The 20,690-nt window shown below is 39.5% G+C and overlaps 1 protein-coding gene across 1 annotated transcript; it reads right to left on the minus strand.

The window, feature by feature from the left end:
* Positions 1-846: 846 nt before the first annotated feature.
* On the minus strand, positions 847-6,410 carry LOC141752667 (V-set and immunoglobulin domain-containing protein 1-like). The gene is made up of 7 exons (XM_074610774.1): positions 6,291-6,410; positions 6,027-6,187; positions 4,763-4,970; positions 1,779-1,934; positions 1,564-1,680; positions 1,333-1,477; positions 847-1,250 (listed from the first exon to the last, which is right to left on the minus strand). Exons 1-7 carry the CDS (start codon positions 6,331-6,333, stop codon positions 1,154-1,156), a joined length of 927 nt encoding a protein of 308 aa, XP_074466875.1. The 5' UTR covers positions 6,334-6,410; the 3' UTR covers positions 847-1,153.
* Between the last annotated feature and the right edge of the window lie 14,280 nt (positions 6,411-20,690).

Raw genomic sequence — 20,690 nt, forward strand, 5'->3', positions numbered from 1 at the left:
ATAGGAATAACATGTATGAATTTAAAAAATGGGTGTAGTTCCCCTTTAAAAACACAAAACAAAGACACAAAACCAAAACGAGCAAACACACACTGAAAACTCACTAAAATTAAATCGAAAAGTCAAAACTAAAATAAAATAGAAACAAACTGAAAATTAAAAACTATTATAACCTTGCACCATTGCCATTCTAACCATTATGAGTGAATAAAAAACCCCGAAAACCTGTAGAATAATCTGACGACTAGATAAGTCTGTTCTTGATATGTAAAAGTAGGATCTCTGTCTAGTTGAGAGGTTAAGCCTTATCTTGAGAGAGAACAGCATCTAACACAGAAATCTGAACTGTAATATCCAATAACTGTAAAAAAAAAAAAAAAAAAAGGATTACATTTTCTATAGAAATTGTAATATTTAAAGGTACAGTGTGTGGGATCTGGCGGCATCTAGTTGCGAGGTTGCAGATTGCAACCAACTGAAACGTCTCCTGTGTCTCAAACATGTAGGAGAACTATGGTTTGTCCATTCTGGGCTACTGTAGAAACATAGCAGCCAGCTCTGTGAAGAGGACCCGCTCCGCATGTAGATAGAAACGGCTCATTCTAAGGTAACAAAACCACAATGATTCTTATTTCCAGGTGATTATACACTAAAGAAAACATTATTAATACTATATTACATTTCTGCCAATAGATCCCCTTAAATGTTACACACTGTTCCTTTAAGATATCTTATCATTTAAAAGACTACATTTGAATGTAGGACTATAATTTGTGTTATAAACAAAATAAAGTCTTATTATATAAAAAAAAAAGGTAATATACTGATTATTTTCATAATGCAGATTGTACTGAATTTTTTAATGTCCTATTTCATACAATAATTTTAAGTATTTGTTCTAAAATTATGTAACTTCCAATGCAGGACTCATCAAGATGGTTTGAATGGCAAATAACTAATATGAAATGTTAAAAGAAACAAAAGCACTACCAAAATTGTCTACATTCAAGCAAATGTTTAGTAAAAAAAATAACAAAACGCAGGTTCAAACATGTCATATTGATTACATGTGAGAATGACGTGTGTTAGGAGACTGAACATCCTGTTGTTCAGCAGAGTGACGTCGCTCCAGTTGTTTTCAACAGGCCTTTTTTTAGGCCTGTGGCTCATCTCCCTCAGCATGGAGGTTGCCGCCTTTGGTTGTCACGGCAACGCTATCTGAGGCTTCCTGGGCCTGACGAGTGCTCCTCCTAGTGGGCAGAGAGAGAGTTGGTATCACACAGTTGGAAGCAGGAATGACATGATGAAAACGTGAAGAAGCTGAAGTCTCACTTCATCTCGTTGGCCTCTGACACTTTGAGCGCTTTGTATTTGTGTTTCTTCACTTGGTGAGCGATGAACCACACGACCAGGGCGATCAGGACACACCCGAGCAACGCTCCGATCACTGCTCCGGCAATCACTCCGTCTCCCACTTCTATACAAATATAAGTGGATGCCTTTTTTCAGTATTTGTATTGATGTACATTTTTTGTACATACTCTCATAAACATATAAACATACCAGGATCCAGCTCTATAGTGCAAGTTGAAAATCCAACCGCATTCGTAGCGTTGCACTGGTACTCCCCAAACTCAAACTGGGATATGTTTCTGATTTCCAGTATTCCAGTTTTGGTCACTGAAGAAACAAGTGCACACATTTTCATAATTTTTTTTTTTGAATGTGCGCATGTCAACAATTGTATCACAACACACACACACATAGGCAGTACTGACCTCTTCCCAGTACAGGCCTCCTTGTCTTGGTCTGATCCAGTCTGATCCAGGTGTATGTCGGGTTGGGGCTCCCACGCTCACTGTGGCAGGTCAGAGTGACCAGGTGACCCGACTCCACATCACCGTGGACGGAGCAATAAGGAACAGAGGGCCTCTCTGACGGAGCACAAGCAGGATGCATGTTGTGTTTATTTCCCAACATTGACCGGCTCGCTGTTCATTATCCTGCTTATTACACTGCTGCTCAGTTAAGAAATTAACAATTTGAAACAAAAACGGTCCTCCAGAGTCTGAGATCAGAACTGCGTCCATAGCACAGTCTCTTACACATAGCAACGGTTAAAGAAATAACAGACTGCCGTGATTGATCAATCAGAATCAAGTATTCAACAAAGCCATGTAATAATGCATTGGATTTTATAAGCTTATTATAAGTCTTAATCTGAAAAGTCACTATGTCTTTCAAATAAATGTAATGGAGTAAAAAGTGCAATATTTTCCTCTGATATGTGGTTTGTGAGTTACTTTCCCCCACTGCTTTAAGATTGGCTCATGCTATCCTGTATATTGAATACTATCCAAGAGTGTCTGCTAAGCAATGTGATTGGTCAAAGTCTACATCAGTATGGTTGTTAATGCTGCCAGCTGATCTTATCTTATTTGTACAGTATAATCACAGCCATCCTTTCAGAAAGCACATGCATGTTTTTTGCTTTACACTTTGTACCACACCTTGTATGTATGTATAAATCTGTGTGCCTTGTAACAAAGACAACTTACAGATTCGTGTTTGTTAAAATTATAAATCTTTTTCTTGTTGTTAACCAAACATTGCGTCACGTGTCTGTCCATTGTGATGAGTCATCATCACGAGGCAGGAAGTGTGTTGGGAGTGGCCTTACTGTACACTCCACGGTGCCTGCCTACTAATCATCAGGCTTTTCAGTATATTGATTGGACAGTTCTGCTAAAACACCTTTAATAGGACATAACTTTATTTTTTATATCTACTTTGTTTTCACAATAAGGGTAAAGCTTACACGCTCATTTGTAATTCATGATAAGCTACTCACTCTGCTTAAAATATTACCATAATTCTATGTAACAGTAAGTGATGATGAACATCTTTGATCCCATGATAATGAGCCTGAGACCATCCATACATATTCATAAAGCTCTTAAGCATCCATCACATTCAATAAGTAGAAACTGTGAACTGCAAACGTTTCCATAAAGCTTATGAAATACAAGACGTGTGTTTAGCATGCAGCGGGCGCTGATATATATTCTGTATGCGGTACAAGGATGCAGTCACAGTCCTACTCTAATTTCCAACGCTGACAATGAGGAGACTGCTGCAGTAACCATGGAAACTACTGAGGATACTGAGGCCTGCGAGGTTGTCCCTGGTAACTCAGTGAATGAGGGGATTCAAACTGAATGTAATTCACTAATCACACTATTCAGGGCCACTGTTTTAGTAGATTTGTTAATGTTGCAATGCTGGTAATGGATACAGTAATCTCAGCACTGAAATATGACATTGAAATCAAAGTACTTTTGCTTTTCCTACAGTAGTTCACACTGGGATTTTATGTTAGAAACAACTCAGGTGAAAGTGAAAGAGTAGCTCACTCAGACATGACTAATGTAGCCCCACATTCACATGAAAAATAGTGATGAGGACAAAAAAGAAAAATGAGGAAGCAGAATGGATCCTTTGAGATTACAAAATAGCCTACAATTTAAAATCAAAACTTAAAGGGGAACTACGCCCATTTTCAAAATTCATACATGTTATTCCTATGGTCTAAGATAGTCCAAAAATATAAGTAAACATGAAAAACACTCTCCCTAATCCAAAAACTAGAGTGCTAAAACTCAAATTTGTGACGTCATAGGGTATAAAGTGTGGAACCGTTCCATAGACAATGAATGTTGAAGAGATGTTGTAGATGACACTGAGAGCTCCCAGGAGAATGTTTTGAGTATATGGGAACATTTTCTGTTTCATAACTGTGAACACTACAATAGAATAAAGCTCATTTGGGTATAAAAAAAGAAAACAAACATTCTGTGGGTCCATAAAATCAGTCTCCCATTCATTGCTTACGTAGCCAAAACATTCTTAGTACCAACTCGTCAAATACTACCGCTTGGTCAGTGCCCTTCGGCATCGGAGACCGACGCACGGGGTACCCCTCTTGTGTTACTTTTGACGGAGCAGGGATGACGTGTATATATTACTGTCGCTAAAGGGTGTCTCCATGCGTCGGTTTCCGAGGGGTGCTGACCAAACGGCGGTATTTGACAAGTTGGAAGTGAGAACGGGTTGGAGTAGCTCATGTTCACAAATATTGATTGAACTTTCCTAGGCCATGGCAATAACATACTTGAATTCTTAATGCAAGTGGGGTGTTCTCCTTTAAGTGTCAGTTCTTTTTTCTCTCAGGGACCAGAAACTTCAAAGAGATGATGGTGTGCTTCGGCTCTCCCATTTCAAACAGCCACACCTTTACGAGCAGCAGAATAATGGCCGAAACACCAGCACGAGGTTCAGATTTGTTCTTTTCTTTTCTCTGTCTTACTGGCGGTTTCAAACAGCACCAGCACCTCGTGCTGTCAGACTACACCCTGGTCCAAGTGTGAACACCGATATGAAAGCAGAACATGCGGACACAAAAGCAATCGGCTACTTCTGCTTTCTCTCATAATGCAAATAATCAGCCGATACTGCTAACGGGTGTGGCTTAGTATGAAATCCCCTACACACCCATTGTACACTCTCGCAGTGTTTTGCCTGATTAGACTGTAAGGATGTGTACAGATCATTATTGCTATTATATACTTTATTACTCAAACTCAGTTATTTGACTACTTTTCCTTCTACTTGAAGTAACGACCAATGGGTGAATAAACTCATAGTTTTCAGAGTAAGAGTAAGAGTTGTTTTTTTTACACTGTGTGGCGTTAACAAAACTTACCGAGAACATTCACAATGATGTTGGCCTCAGACTGTCCGACCACATCAGGGATGTTGTGAACCTGACAAGTGTAGACTCCGGCGTCTGACGACTGCATGTTCCTTATCAATATTGAGGCGTTTTTGGTCGTGGCGGGAGAAGAGGGAGGCTGGATCCTACCTTGATAAGATTTTGTGATGACATCTTCTCCTGACTGATAGTAATACACCTGGAGGCAGATGGCAACAAGTCAGACACGATAATGTTTCTGTGTACTGTTATGTTGTAAAACCTTGTTAAGCTGGTTTGATTAAGAGGTCCAGATGTTAGGATGCTAATTAATGTAACATTGTTACAATTTATAGATATACTGTAGATACTCAATGATACTCAAATTCACACTGGAGTTGTGCTTTAATCAGAGTATGGTGTCTTCTCAGAGACGTTTCATTCAGCCTCTGCTCCCTATTTACAAGGCACCACATACATTCCTTATTTCAAAGCACTTTTAGTTGTATGAAACTGTACATTTGTAAGGCAATTGGTTAAATTAGCATTGCCATAAAAGAGATTTGTCAATAATGAAAAAGAAATAAATAAATATGTTCTTAGGCCTAAATTTATGACTTTTAGTGTATACGTCCAATGGATGGTTTCCATTTTATTCAAAAAGTAACTTGAGTTTAATTAGTGATAGCTAATTAAACCTTAGTTGTCCTGTTAAAAAAAACAACTCTGAATAATAATCACACTTTTGCAATCATTCAGAATGGTGTTGTTTATCTGATTTCGTAGTCGCAGGCTTTGTTGTCTCAGTGAGGTGTGTCTCCTGACGGTTGGTCAAGAATAGGCGGCATACTGAAAAAAAAGGCGCTAACCTGTGCACAAAATGTGTTTTTGGTGAATGTTCAAGCTTTGTAATGAAGTTAATTTAAAAAATCAAAAACTTTGAATGTCTTCCAAAATTTCGAGTCCTTTCATTAGATTCCACTCAACTGGAGTGTTTCATTTCAATAACCAAGTTAAAACGATAGAGCAGTGATTTTGTCCCGCATTTGCAAACCTGAAAGAAACACAAAATGACTGATGTCTTTACAGTATCACTCAAAGCCTCGTGGAGTCATTAAACAAACACTGTGAGCGACTGGACTGAAACTCAACGTAGAGAGAGGGGAAAGGGTTGCTTTTGTGCTCAATGACGGAAGTCACTAAACCAGATGTTACAGTATAAAGCAGTGGATAATACTTAACATTTTAAGCACATTTGGTGCAAAGGTGTGTCTACCTGCTGTGGCATCAAGGAGGACGATGAAACAAAGTCCCACTGGATGTTCAGGCCGGTGGTCTCTGCAGTGGTCTCGAACATGCACTCGAGAAGGGCACTTCCACCCATCGTAACATTGACATATTTCTTCGGAGTCTTGACTGAGATCAGTTCAACAAGTCCTACAAAACAACAAAATTTAATCCAAAATGACAAAAAGCACCATCAAACCTACATATAAAAAAACCACAGAATTAAAAGAAGAAGAAGCAGAATCGTAGTTACCTATTGTGCTAATAAGCACCAACAAGCTCAGCGTGGAACACATCTTCACACAATGTCGGAGAACTCTCACAGATCTTCTTGAGAACTGAACTTTCTGGCACTCTCCACCGCCGACTCTTGCACGCAGCACCGGAAGAGAGGATAAAAACGTTAGTAGGCCTATCATGGGCAAGGTTACAGTATGCTTGGTAATGGACTGGCTGATACTGTGCATGTTGATAACACAATGTTTGCATATCCATGTTTGCCAGACTGGGTGTGTGTACTCTGTTGTTTTTTAAAAAACGAAGATTTAGCCGTTACTAATTTTGGGTGGGGGCAGATGGAAACTAGAAGAAAACTCACCTGTTCACATACAGTATATGAGTAAATACAGGGTGCATTTTAACCCTCTGAGAACTACAATAGACCCGTTTTTGTCTTTTTTAGGGGAGTACAGGTGGAGATAGCAAGTCAACAGTAGATGTCCAATAGAAGGTGGTGTACATCATCTGAAAGCTGGAACCTAAAGATTAATTTGAGATGCAGCTCAGCCCTGTGTGTCAAGTTGTTCTAGTTGTTAATCAGAAATAAACATGAATTAATTAATTCACTAAAATAAATTTTAAAAGTGTATAAGGGTTTAGTACATTATGATAGAAGTATATGATTTGTTGTAAAGTTTCATGAGGCTGTGATTATCCTAGAGGTCACCACAGCTCATTTTATACAGTGAGGTCAAGTTTAAAAAAATGGTCTCACAACAATGAAATGGCTACTTTGGGGACTAACATCATCACACATGAATACCGTTGGGCTCATTTGATCCACAAGAGTCTCAGCTTTACAGTGATACCAAATTTATGCAATTCCAAGACTGTTTAGGTACCCCAGTATGCAGAAATATTCAAACACACCATCTTTAGAATATAGGCCAAAATAACACATTTATACTGCATTCAAAAAGTGCATGGTTTTTGCCCCAAACTGTATGTGACTATCGTAAAGTGGGCATGTCTGTAAAGGGGAGACTCGTGGGTACCCATAGAAGCCATTTTCATTCACATATCTTGAGGTCAGAGGTCAAGGGACCCCTTTGACAATGGCCATGCCAGTTTTTCCTCTCCAAAATGTAGCCCAACTTTGGAGCGTTATTTAGCCTCCTTCCTGACAAGCTACAAATTAATTCCTTCAGTTTTCTAGTTTCGTCTGCTGTCTGAAACTTCACTCTAGCTCTGAAACTGCACCTGCTACAGCCTAGAAAAGACAGTAAAGTGGGTCGGGATCACGGGTCTCAGGGGGTTAAATTACAGCAAATAAAGTAGCCTAGTGTGTGTGTGTGTTTGAGGTTGTTGACTTTATAAGGCAGGTTAGGACCACAGTGTGTTGTGACACCGATGGTTAATTCATTTTTCAGCACTTTGGCAGTAGTTTCACTCCAGCTCATCACTCCATCCTCCTTGTCTTGTAAGTCATTCTGGGTCAGGGCTTCTGGCGAAGGAATTAATGTAATTTAATCTCCACCTGGCCTTTATCGCTCGCTTTGAGGAAGTGTAAGCCAAAGCACTGCAACACGCTGCTTATCATTGGGGAGTTCACTCCCTGGCGCTGCCTACTTAATAAAGGCAGTTTCACCTTTGTCGTTTTTCGCTCACACGGCGTAGAGCGCAACGCTGACGGAGAGAGAGAGAGAGAGACGGTGAATCACACATGATTAATTGTCTATAATTACCAGAAGCTGACATAAGCGATTAACAATGTGAAAAATGTTGATCAGGGGTGACTGGAGGGGTGAGGGAGGGAGGGGGACGGGGTGGATAAGAAGTGGATGGAGGCATGTGGAGCCTATTATCCGGAAGACACTAACATGATAGGATGGGAAGTGAGACGATCTCAGAGTCTCAGGACTTTGTCTGAAGAAAACAACATGCGTTGGCAGCTGTTTGCTTGGGCCTGAACTGTACGGCGCAACAACAAGAGGCAGTCTTTAAATAAATGAGCATGAGTCATGAGCGACTGATCAGAATCCAAGAAACATTTTTGAAGAATCAAGCTGCCAGCGTGAGTAAATAAGTGATAAGATTGAAAGGATGAAAGTCAAGCGGGAAAACCAAAAAGAATGAATAAAATAATAAATAATGCAAACCCGTGGTTACATTTTGGAAAAGCTGATTATCCATTCTGACATAAGTTGCTCAATAAATGATCCACTATTGGTATATGGTGGCATTTTTATTTCAAGGCAGTTCATACTTCTGATCATGGGACAGCGTATTGATATCTATCTATTATCATATTCCAAACAGATTCAAAGAAAAAAGATTTAAAAATGAAACCGTCTACCTAATTGAACATATTACATTGATTAAAGGGGACCTATTATGCTTATTTTCAGGTGCTTACTTGTATTTTGGGTTTCTACAAGAACATGTTTACATACTTTAATGTTCAAAAAGCTGTATGTTTCTCATACCGGCTGTGGAGCAACACCTTTTTTCACCCTCCATCTGAGATGCTCTGTTTGAGCTCCTCCTCCCGCATGCCAAACTAAGCACTAAGTGTGTTACTTGGTGACATCACCACGTTACGGAAAAAAGGCGGGACTTCAAGCAAGGTGTTTCAGGCTGGTCAGTAGCAGTGTTTCTGTGGGGGAGAGTAACTCCCTTTGGCGTGGACTTCGGGGTTTGTACCTTTGCAAAGATTTTACATGCACCAAAAACCATATAACAAATTAAAGGAAGGGGAAAAAGCACAAAAGCATAATTGATCCCCTTTAAATGCTGTATGTCAGTATACAATTTTTTTTTTGGTTTCCTATTTATGTGCTACATTTTCCCATTTGTGGTGTATAATTTGCTTGCACATCACATTACACAATTTTTCCAAAATAAAAAAATGATCATCTCAAAATAACAATTTTGTAGGTAATTTGTCATAAACCAAAATTATTGGACAAATTGAAAATTGATTCATCCTCTGGGCACCATGAATATCTGTGTAAAATGTCATGGCAATCTATCCAATAGTTTTTGAGATATTTCAGTGGACCAATGTGGTTGACCGACCAACCGACCAACCAACCAACCAACCAACCAACCAACCGACCAGTATACCAACAGTATCATCCAGAGAGCCATGGCTAAAAAGGTTGCTTAGAATTGGAGACAACAAATAATCTAATTGTTCATTAGATTGTTGCCATCATAGATATAAAACAGTATTGGTGTATTGTTCGAAAAATACAAGGATTATAACGACAACATCTTTTACCATAGATTCCAATTACAACAAGTGTAAAACTGGATCCAGTTAAGATGGCCGCCATTTGGTTCCATCCTGGAATGACAAGTCATTAGAACATCTACTGGTTTATATATGGTTGCCAATATCTGATTGATCACCTCTTAGCATATTATACCCTTAGTTACATTCCAATCACATTAAAGCTGGGGTCGGTAATGTTGAGAAACTAGCAAGAGTACGCAAGATTTTTTAAATTATCCAACCGAGAAACCAAGCCCAGTGTTGGTGACTATTTTCCAATGAAAGTAGCTAGCAGCATTAGCTCCAAAGGCTAATTTAGTCAGCGACACTGACGGCCCGTCGCTTTAGGCCTCCCTCCAAAGCCATTCCCCCAAAATTATCTGAATGAACGTAAACATGGTTATTGTTAGTACCCACAGCTGTCAAGCTAACAGCTTGTGGAAGACTCCGGTGACGCGCAATGAGTGCAAGGGCGGAGTGCGCACATGTATAGGCAGGTAGGCTTATTACAGTCCTGCAACAGCCACAGATACCAGATTTCTTTCTTTTTTTTTGGTCAGAGTATTTGATTTATTGATTACTGTCAGGATGTAATGAGAATTTCAATAAATACAACAATGTTTTTGTAGAAGATTACCAACCTTAGCTTTAATAGTTATTAGTAGTTACTAGTTTGAATGTGAGTGGAGGGCCGATGACGCACAAACCCAGAGAGCTGTCTCACACAGTGAAATGGTTGCTGGGCCTGGAAGTGTGTCCCACACAAACCCCCAGCAGGATTCAGTGAAATACCTCCACACACACTTATTCATCCACCCACTACTGTACAACCAGTGTTTCCCTGTCAGCAGACTGAGAGGAGGTGTGAATCAGAGCTTTGGCTCTGAAAGAGCGAGTACTCACCGGAGGTGTGGTGTTTGCTTTTCCTTTTTCGACAGACCTATCTGAAGATAGCTTTTACATTACAACAACAACAACAACAACAACAACATACAATCAAATATTTAATAGTTGATTATTGTAGTAATGCATTTATTTACAGTGTATATGATAGCAGTATGGTTTGGTTGAGATACTGTAACTGCTGTTGTGTTGTTATTATAAGGCATGCATAACAGGCATGCAGTTCAGAAGTTGGCCAGCAGATGACAGGCCAGGCTTTTAGATGTTGAGAGTGTGTGTGTGTGTGTGTGTGTGTGTGTGTGTGTGTGTGTGGTGCAGGGAGCTGGAGACAATTGATGGCAACAGAGCCAAGAGCGCCACACACTGGCCTCCCTCCTCCTCACCCTTCTCTCCTGCTCTTGGGAAAAGAAAAAAATGTAATACTCTTATCAACATGGGAGTGGGCAAATATGCTTGCTTTATTCATATCTATGTATATATTTATTATTATTCTAACACAAAAAAAAAGACTTTTTGACTATGACTTGCCCAAAACTGCATGTGACTATCATAAAGTGGGCATGTCTGTAAAGGGGAGACTCGTGGGTACCCATAGAACCCATTTTCATTCACATATCTTGAGGTCAGAGGTCAAGGGACCTCTTTGAAAATGGCCGTGACAGTTTTTCCTCACCAAAATTTAGCGTAACTTTGGAGCGTTATTTAGCCTCCTTTGCCTCACTGTAGCTTTAAAACTGAGCCCGCTACAACCTAAAAATTCCACGTTGCGTTAATGTGTAAAAGAAATTAGTGGCGTTAAAACAAATTTGCGTTAACGTGTCATTACCGCGTTTACTTTGACAGCTAACCAAACCACCCTTAAGAATAGTGCTGGTACAAAGCCGAATCATATGCGAGAACAAGACCACACAACCACAAACGATCGTGTGAAACATCATCTGACTCGCACAGAAGAAAAGGTCTCCTTTGCATTGCTTTTTTTCTCCTCCTTGGCACTCAAAGCCAAATGCAGTGACACTGAACTATCATCTCACATTGGCATCAAATGCAAGCATGAAACGCTGCTTTCACAAAGATAGACACATCTACGCAAATAAACCTATATATATATATATATATATATATATATTAAAAAGAAAACTGGAGCAGTCAGAGGTAACGTTTCCTGACACTTTTGTCATCTCTGAAGTCTGATATTGGAGAAGGTGACCTGTCACGAATGTGTCTGCGGAAGTGAGCGTGAAACAAAGGGCAGAGGAAGGGAGAAAGTTTACGTCAGCAAACAGTCTAATTGACAGCCCGTCAGTGTTGCGCTCAAGCTATAACTTTCATAAAGTGCCGGCAGTAAAAAAAAAAGAAAAAAAAAAGAGCGAGAGTTGACCCTTATTGGCATAAAGGAACATTACGCTTCCCTAAGACACATTATGTTCCCATATCCACACTGTCTAATGGCATTTCTGATCATCTAAAATCTGTCCTTCAGTGACTGACTTCAATCCAGGGAAAATGCCAAAATAAATTGAGAAGCAGGCTGTTGAGATTTGCCAGGAAAGTATAATTTTATGCGTTTGACTTTGTGATCTTAATCACAATTTGACTGAAAGATTCCACTTGGCAAGTTTGGGTTTTCCACGCAGCCTACCAAACTAATGTTTTAAAATGATTCTCACGGTGCTTCCTCTATATGGCTGATGTAAAAAACTGGAGAGAGATTTCAGCGTCTTAAAATGAGATCTTGTCTCTCGCTGATTGATATTCATGGGATAATGCAGATGTCGGAGGGCAATGACGAGCTCAAACAACGGCACGCAGTATCAATTAAAAGCGGAAATTGACTTTGACACCGATGGCATGTGCACCTCCTTAGCTACATTCATCACATAATGTGCAGGGTTTGCATTTTCCCCAGCCCATATATTTCATTATAATCTCACCTTTAACTGCACCGCAACCACCACTTTTTTCTGCTATATACCCTCGGATGTTCTAAATGATGCCCCTGAGGGGGGTTTGGATTCGGCGGTTCAGCCGTGGTCACATTGCATAAAAGAGATGTGTCTTAATATTTTATTAGACACATTATGTTTCCACTCTTCTTCATCTCTTCACTCTCTTTTCAACCCCCCAAACAAGAACTCCATGGCAACACCGATGAACATCCTGTAAGAGGAAAATAGACGGACGCACGGCGCTACAGGAGAAGCATGCTTGACATTTTATCATGTCAAAGATGATGCTTAAAGAATTCTTGTTTGGGGGGTAAAACACCAGCAGATTTAACTGTTTATTGACTGAATAATTGATGATGTTAGTGGATGTTATCTATCCAGCCATTCCAAGAAACAATCTGTTCCAGTAAATCCCTTGGAAACTGTATATCTTGCTCCTGAATCAGTGGCACCACGATGTTGTAAAGTCTACAGTAATGTTCTGGATTGGATTTAAGTATTGCACAGCTATTGCAATCATGACTGTATTGACCTATTTTATCATTTCTAAATGCTCCAAATATTCCATGAAGACCGGAGGTCAACCTTAATGCATCGGTTAGAATCAGTACAGACGATTTATTAAAAGCACATACGTGCCAGAAAGCATTCTAGGCTACAAGGCCAAAGCATCCGTTGCTTTTGGACCACTTTCCGTTTTTTTTTTTCTCTCCTCCGCAGAGTAACTGCCATCAATTCCTGACCCATGTTAATGCACCCTTTCAATATTTTATGTTTTTATATGGAGTGCTGACAATAGAACACAGAAATGGAAGGCGCATTTCGCCGAGCTACTTCACTGACTCCGTATCCATCTTCTCAACAGAGCTATGCACTCTGATGCAGAAAATACAGGCAAATTCAGTAACCGCACAACCAGCAAGATTGTACGTGTAATCTTTAATCCACACTAAACAAAAGCGTTGAAATGAAGCAGTGGTTTTTATACATTCTTCTTTTTGTTGTTGTTTTCCAAAGGTGACTTAAAGGACTTTTGTAATGAGCTGTAAAGGGTATAATTTGATCTTGATTTAATAGGTTGATCTCTGTGCATCCTTTCATGTTGGACATATTATTTATATACCTTAGCTCCTCTCAAGGTGAACTCACTTAGCAGTGTAATCAACTGTCAAAGTGCCCGGTGGAGGCGACTGAGAGTAAATTAAAAGAAATCAATTAGGTGAGACAAACCTGTGCATTAAATCTGCCTTGTATCTGTAGGAGGACATGCCAGGAGAGGATAATTACACTGGTCACAGCTACTGGAGGAAGCTAAGCATGATGAAATACACCAAACAACAACAAGAAAAGAGCTTAAACACGGAATATACCCCGTGAAAGTTTAGGCAAATAGATCTTCAGCCACTTTGGCATTAGCAAAACCCATAAACTTTAGAAGTCTAATCTATTTTGTCTCCCATCTCTCTGCTAGTATTAGTTTTAATGATACATTCAAGCGTTGTGATCAGATCACATTTAAAACAGATGCAGTAGACATTTCAGGATGTTGTTGCAATAACCTCATATTCCAAACAAGCTGCTCCACCACTAATGTTTATGACCCGGTCACATATTAGCGGCATTGATTCTGTCCAAATGGTTATATATTGGGCTTTTAGTTTCCTTGGAATAAATATTTGACCTCTGACCTCAAATCAGTCTTGTTAATATGTGTAAGTTCTGGTATTAACAGGGTTCTCCAAAGAGTAATTGTAGTTGCTGACAATGACAATTGACAATGGAGCCTCTTGTCATTAGATTTATAAAAGAAAAAAAAAAAATAATGACGCACATTATATATGCACATGGTGTATAAGAGCATGCTATATGTTGTACATTTCTTGAAAAAAAATAATAATTCAATATTGCTTTAAAAAATAATTTTCTTTTCAAGTATTAAAGTTGAGAAAGAATTCTGAAACACCACGAATCTGACTACGCATTTTGAACATTTTGTGTACATTGGTACATACTGTGTACTGTATAGACTGGAAATTTAGAGAATGATTCTCTCCTCTCTTAACTGTGCTGCTGCATGCCTTTTCTTGCCCCTATGCATTATTTATAGTAAAACAGCCATGTCTCAAAAAAGAACTGATATGGAGCAGAAAAAAGCGGAACTGGAGAAAAACAAGAGCGAGGTAGGCTGCAGCTATTAATGGCTCTTATGCATGTTTGAGGTTAGGCCTACAGCTGCTATCCAGCTTAACCAAAACGTAGTCCTTTTTTCATCATTTTTTTTTACATCGACGGCTTGTTTTAAATCCCTTTTTGAATACCTTAAAAGATTTTCAAATGAATTTTTATTCAAGACTTGACACAAAATAAAAACAACTATTACAGTTAACTCGAGCAACAATATTATTTGGCATTCTGAGTTAAAAAGCTTCAGTAGGCAGAAAGTTTTTGGCATGGTTGGACAAAAGTTCCATAATAACCTTTCAGCATATTGTAATTCAAATGTTCTGAGAGATGACTAGACTTCTGCACCTCCTCATGGCTCTGTTTTCAGGCTTTAAAAAAATCTAACTTGTGACGGGAGACTTTGACCAATCACAGGTCATTTCAGAGAGATAGAGCGTCCTATTCGCTGTGCTCCGGCTGGTGGGCGGTGCTTGGTATTTCCTCAACAGATCTCAACATGGCTGCCGGGTCACAAATTTTCTCCTTTTACTGCTAAACAGTATACTACAAGATATTTCTGAAAATATTTGAGAAATAAGCATTTGAGTAACAGAAGTGATTGGCGAGTGATTGACAGCTGCTCAGAGATGGCAGCTGGACGGCAGACTCCAGCTCGGATCTGATTGGTTGTTTTCCTCCAGTCTGTGAAATCTTGCAGATGCCATTAGGAGTACCGGAGGACATAGGCGCATGTGATTTTTTTCAGATTATCCGTCTCATGCACTACTGTCAGGATATAGTGGATTTAGTAGTGCTGTTTTGGGAATATCAACATCAACCTATCTTTTCGTTTTTCACCAAAGGTTGTTCAGTTGTACAAAAAGTTGTTTGGTGTCCTTTGCTTTTCCTCAGATACTTCAATGTAATACACTGTGTACACTATGTACTTACTTGCATATTGCGTGAATTTCGACAGGGTAGTGTTGTCTCAAATCAAACATGGCTGTTGTGCACTCACCAGAAATGCCGATCACCGCCGTTAGTTAGCTAGCAAGCAGCGTTATCGTTTGCGGGGTCGTGTCTAGAAGGTAACTCGCAAATTGCGAGAACACTCACGAGACTCTCTGCCCGACGACCTATCGTAACCTTAACTGCTGTATTCAAGGTCAATGACTAACTTTAACCATCTCTCCAGAATTTCACAATTTGCGTGTTACCTTCTAGACACGACCCTTTTGTGGTACCAAATCATTACAGACTGGTAAATTAACCCAATAAACAATACGGATGGATTCCATCGGACATCGGTATAGTGGTACTTAACTTACATTATATATTGCAGAGTTCACAGGAGAAACTGCAACCGCCGCTGGAACCTCCCCTTCCACTATGTAGCCGAGATGGCGACCATTGAGAATGGGAAGTGCCCAGCGTTCCACACTCAACTTTTTGACCGTAATGAGTACACCATCCTGGTACTCATAGTGCACTGCATTTTGCCATACTTGTCAGTGTGAAGGCACTTATGCACTCAAAATAGCAAGTACAGAAGTATGCAAATTGAGACACAGAAACTAGCCTATATCCCACACCTGAATCCTTTCCCAAATCTGCATACAGATGATGTGTAGAATGTGCACTCACGTCCACTTTTCTTTCCACGTAATAAATCCTAAACGTTGTTGCACATCGAGCTACATGTGTGTCATTTGTATGCATGTGCACCGTTCACACACGAGGCCCCGCAGGTCCTGCTCCTGACGACATTGAAGTATTAGTGTCTGGGGATGTCAACGCTCAAAAATCGTTGATGGTGGTGCCTGGTACTGATTACTATTGAAAGCCATCAATGCACAATTAACAACCAACTCTAGTATGTGTTGAATTTGGTTAAAGCCTGATCAGTGTTTTTTTCTGAACATATAAATTACAAATACACTGATATTCACAAAGGAATCGAAGATTAAGACATGTAAGGTACAACCACCAATCCATTTTCTTTACTGCTGATGCTGTTATGGGTCACTGGGGGGCTAGAATCCATCCCAGCATGCATTTGGCGTGAGGCATGGACATGTTGCCAGTCTATCACATAGCTAATACGCATGTAGACACACATTCACACCCACAGGCAATTTAGAGTCTCCAGTGGACCTAACCTGCATGCCTTTGGACTGGAAAAACCACAACACCCGGAAGACATCCAAACAGACATGGGGGTGAACATGTTAACACCACACATAGAGGCCTTCTGCCATCCATATATGGCAGAGTATGTGAGAGATGAGATGTTTACGTTAACTGTTAAATGCCTGTTTTCCAGATATGTCTACAACTGATGTGAATAGACCTTAAACAGCATCAGATGGCATTCATATTTTTGTATTAAAAGCTTATTTGGAAGTGAAAACAGATGCAAGTCCTGTGTTTTGAATTTTGGTGGTGATTTTTTTAGACCACAGTTTGTGCTTTTAAACAGGTTGTTGCTTCACATATAGGACCCAAAGGTTGGGCAGAGGTTTACCAGGACCAGTGGCCAAACGGTGGTACTACAAGTTCCATGTCCGTCACGTGATGCCATTGGGCCCAAAAATACTTTTTCCAATAGACTTACAGTGGGAAAGAGATGTCTGTAACTCGGCGGATAATTTTTTCGAGGTAAATCAACGTCCCGGAACGAACACTTGAACAACCCTTATTTAAATCATTAGGTCCTAAAGGTTGTAAAATGCACTAATACCCGAATCTAGTTATTTTCCTTCCTCCGTTCATGTGAATGAGCCCAAGACCGAGGGCTGGAAGGCGGGGTTAAAGGAAAATGCTAGTGCACTTGCTCTATGGGCTGCGGAAGATCGCCAGAAGATCAGGGTACTTTATCACTCGGCAGTCGAGCCATTTTGGCTTCATGCGCCACTGAGCAACTCTCATAGGAATGAACGGGAGCCCGCCTCCAACGCTGTATCCAGTTCCCTTTATACATCCATGGGTTGCACCCAAAGGCCCCCCAAACCACCTCTGCTATGAATCTATAAAATCAATGAGCTGGTTTGGACAGTAATACAATGCTTCCTAATGCTTAGAGGCATATGTGGGGACCATAATATGTCAAATGTCTTACTGGATCATTACTGTTCTCTGTGCTCCAGGTGCAGTCACTGTTCTCGTCACCTTCACCACCTAAACATTTGCTGTGGTTCAAGGCCAGAGTGCATCCAGAATAAAAATCCAAATGTGTTACCATATATAGCGTCATGTCCTCCACCAGAGGACGGAATGTCTTTCAACGGCATCTGTCCTTCTAACAAAACACATTAATTATCTAGTGCTTTGTAGATGCAGAACTCAAACTGCCCCAGACAAGCCTAAACCTGTACTTCCATCCCAGTTGCACAGCAGTTCGTGAAAAAGTCAAGAAATTTAATGTATTGATTTGTGTACATAGACATGAATTTCCCATTTTTTGCGTGATAGTCAGCACAAAATCAATTTGTATGCAATCCATGTAATTCTGAAACAGAAAGTATAGGTGAATGCCGTGTAGGGAGGAGGTCAGGGTGGATGGGTAGGTTAAAAAACACTGGACTTTTGCCTAGGAGACCGGTGTTCGGGTCCCATGTGAAACCACAAGTTAGAGTTGATTTATTTGTCACCTAACTTCCGTACTTAAGTTACGCCATTTCCAGTGTATTTCAACTCAAACCGTGATCTTTTCCTAAAGCTAACTAAGCAGTTTTGTTGCCTTAGCCTAACCAAGTCGATCTATTCCTAAACCTAACTAAGAAGTTTTGTTGCCTAAGCCTAACCAAGTCAATCCTTTCCTAAACCTAACTAAGATGTTTTGTTGCCTAAACATAACTAAGTTGATCTATTCCTAAACCTAACTAAGAAGTTTTGTTGCATAAGCCTAACCAAGTCGATCTATTCCTAAACCTAACTAAGAAGATTTGTTGCCTAAGCCTAACCAAGTCGATCTTTTCCTAAATCTGAGTAGTTTTATTTTGAAAAGACTGGAGCGGAAATTGACACGTGCATCACATGTTGTTGGACATTCATAGGAAAACACTAAAAATACATTGCAAGTCGTGCTGCGCGTCACGAAAAAAAAGGAAATTTGTGTCTTTGTACATGAATCAAATAGATACAATTTTGTGACTATTTCACGAACTGCCGTGAGACTGTATTGGTACTACAGTATATCATTTTTGCTCATGTTATATATGCCAACAATGTAAAAAATATACTTTTTAATAACTCCTGAATTGAAAAGGGGGCAAATATTACACTTGTCAGCAGGAGTCACTTTGCATCTTTATTCAGGAAATAGGGTATGAAAGGAGGTATATTCTCATAAACGCGCAATGTTTTGTAATCAAATTAAAAGAACTATTCTAGATTTTTCTTAAATTTAGTTTTCGGACTGTCTTCATGTTCAACAGTCCTCATCAAAAGCAAGACACCAACTAAGAGGTGAGCGCTCTGACAACAACCGGGAATAGCAATGGGAAATACCTGATTTTATCCTCTTCTTTTGCAACATTGTACTTTATGCTATTTACCTTTTGCGGACTAATATTTGAAAATAAATTAATAAAGAGTCAAATAAAACAATGTAGTATATTAGTCCTCAAAGGGCAAATGAAAAGACATTAACTTTCTTTACTGTATAAGCCTTTATTTGTAAAAAGTCTGTTGTTTGAATGATAACCCTTTTTATACCACATACTTGAACACCTTGTATTTGTAAAAAACACATTTTGTTCAAACACCTAAAAAAGCTGATTGACACTATAACATTAATTTGCACTGACAAAAAAAAGAATACAACTTCATACTACACAAATGTTGATTCCATGAGTACTGATACTCCAAATGAAATCAAACACCTTATTAAACAACTGAATCAAATAAGCGCCCAATGTGAACAAAACAATTACAGTACAAAAAACCAAATGCATTTTTTCTTCCAGTGCCAGTATATCAGATGAATTACATTTCCTTCTTATGATAAAACAACAACAACAGTAAGAATAACAATCCATAACAAATGCAACAAATACAAGAAAATCAGAAATGAACACAGAAATGAATCAAATCATTTTTACTAATTCATACTGAAAAATAAATGGGCTGTTGGTCTTGTGGGTTTTCCTTCTTTACGTTGCCAATTTTTATAAAGTGTTGGAAAATCTTTCTGGTTAAACATGAGATAGTCTCCCTGGTATGCTCTTCCAAAGAGGGAGGTGTACTGATGTGTAACTGGGAATCAGCACAGCTTCTCATCATACAGTAATCAACAACAGACCATAATCAGAGGCAACTTATTAAAGAGAAAATACAGGGAACACCCACTCAGTGTGCAATCACATGGCTTACGTTCAGATGCTACTGGCGAGCATCCTTTACATCCTTTGTAGTTGAAGGGCGATTGATGTTAATGCTTATGCTGAACCTGATAAAACTACAGCATGCACTTGGTGCATCTATTCCAAATTGTGTGATTTACAGTAAATACATTGTATTGTACATATTCATAATTCGTACGAATCACACCATGTACGTCCTCTACGTTTACATTTTTTTTTTTCCTCCAGTTTTACTAACAGTTTGTTTCACAAAGATTTATAGAGCTGGCTGTAAAACAAGTGCAATTTGAGCATGTAAACACTGGATCTTTCTTTTTCCTGGCTGTGGAGATGAATCGGATGGCGTGGAGTAAAAATATATGAAAATAAACCTTTCAAAACTCAGGTCATGCAAAACAAAACCTACAAGGTACAGACAAAATAATGAATGCACCAGCAAAAGTTCTTCCAACAGCGAGGAGTCTGTCAGCCTTGTTCTGGTGTTTGGTGGATGAAATTGTCTTGCATGTTTGCGGCCCACTCTTTTGTTAGGGGGTTAGCCTCAGTGCTATTCATAACTCACAGGACGGTTTTGTGTTCACAGGATCGGCCCATCATGCATATCTTTTATCGGGGGAGTTTTTATCTTTGCATTTATCAAAGGGGACAATTTCCTATCGATACCCTCACATAGCTAAACATCAACGTATCCTCATACAATGGTTCGTATGGTGTCTTATGAAAAGTTTTCCCTCACTTTCCGTGCGTTCTCCTACGAATTTCCCGCAACAAGTCTCAAG

Source organism: Sebastes fasciatus, chromosome 16 (assembly GCF_043250625.1).
Source record: "Sebastes fasciatus isolate fSebFas1 chromosome 16, fSebFas1.pri, whole genome shotgun sequence".
Lineage (NCBI taxonomy): Eukaryota > Metazoa > Chordata > Actinopteri > Perciformes > Sebastidae > Sebastes > Sebastes fasciatus.

Bases quoted from the DNA above. Each gene is read 5' to 3' on its own strand.
- LOC141752667 (XM_074610774.1), bottom strand. From the start codon at position 6,333: ATGTGTTCCACGCTGAGCTTGTTGGTGCTTATTAGCACAATAG. The intron at 1,935-4,762 runs GTAAGTTTTGTT...GTGCTCCGTCAG, and splicing joins CATCATTGTGAATGTTCTCG to AGAGGCCCTCTGTTCCTTAT. The intron at 1,681-1,778 runs GTCAGTACTGCC...TTGTTTCTTCAG, and splicing joins GAGGCCTGTACTGGGAAGAG to TGACCAAAACTGGAATACTG.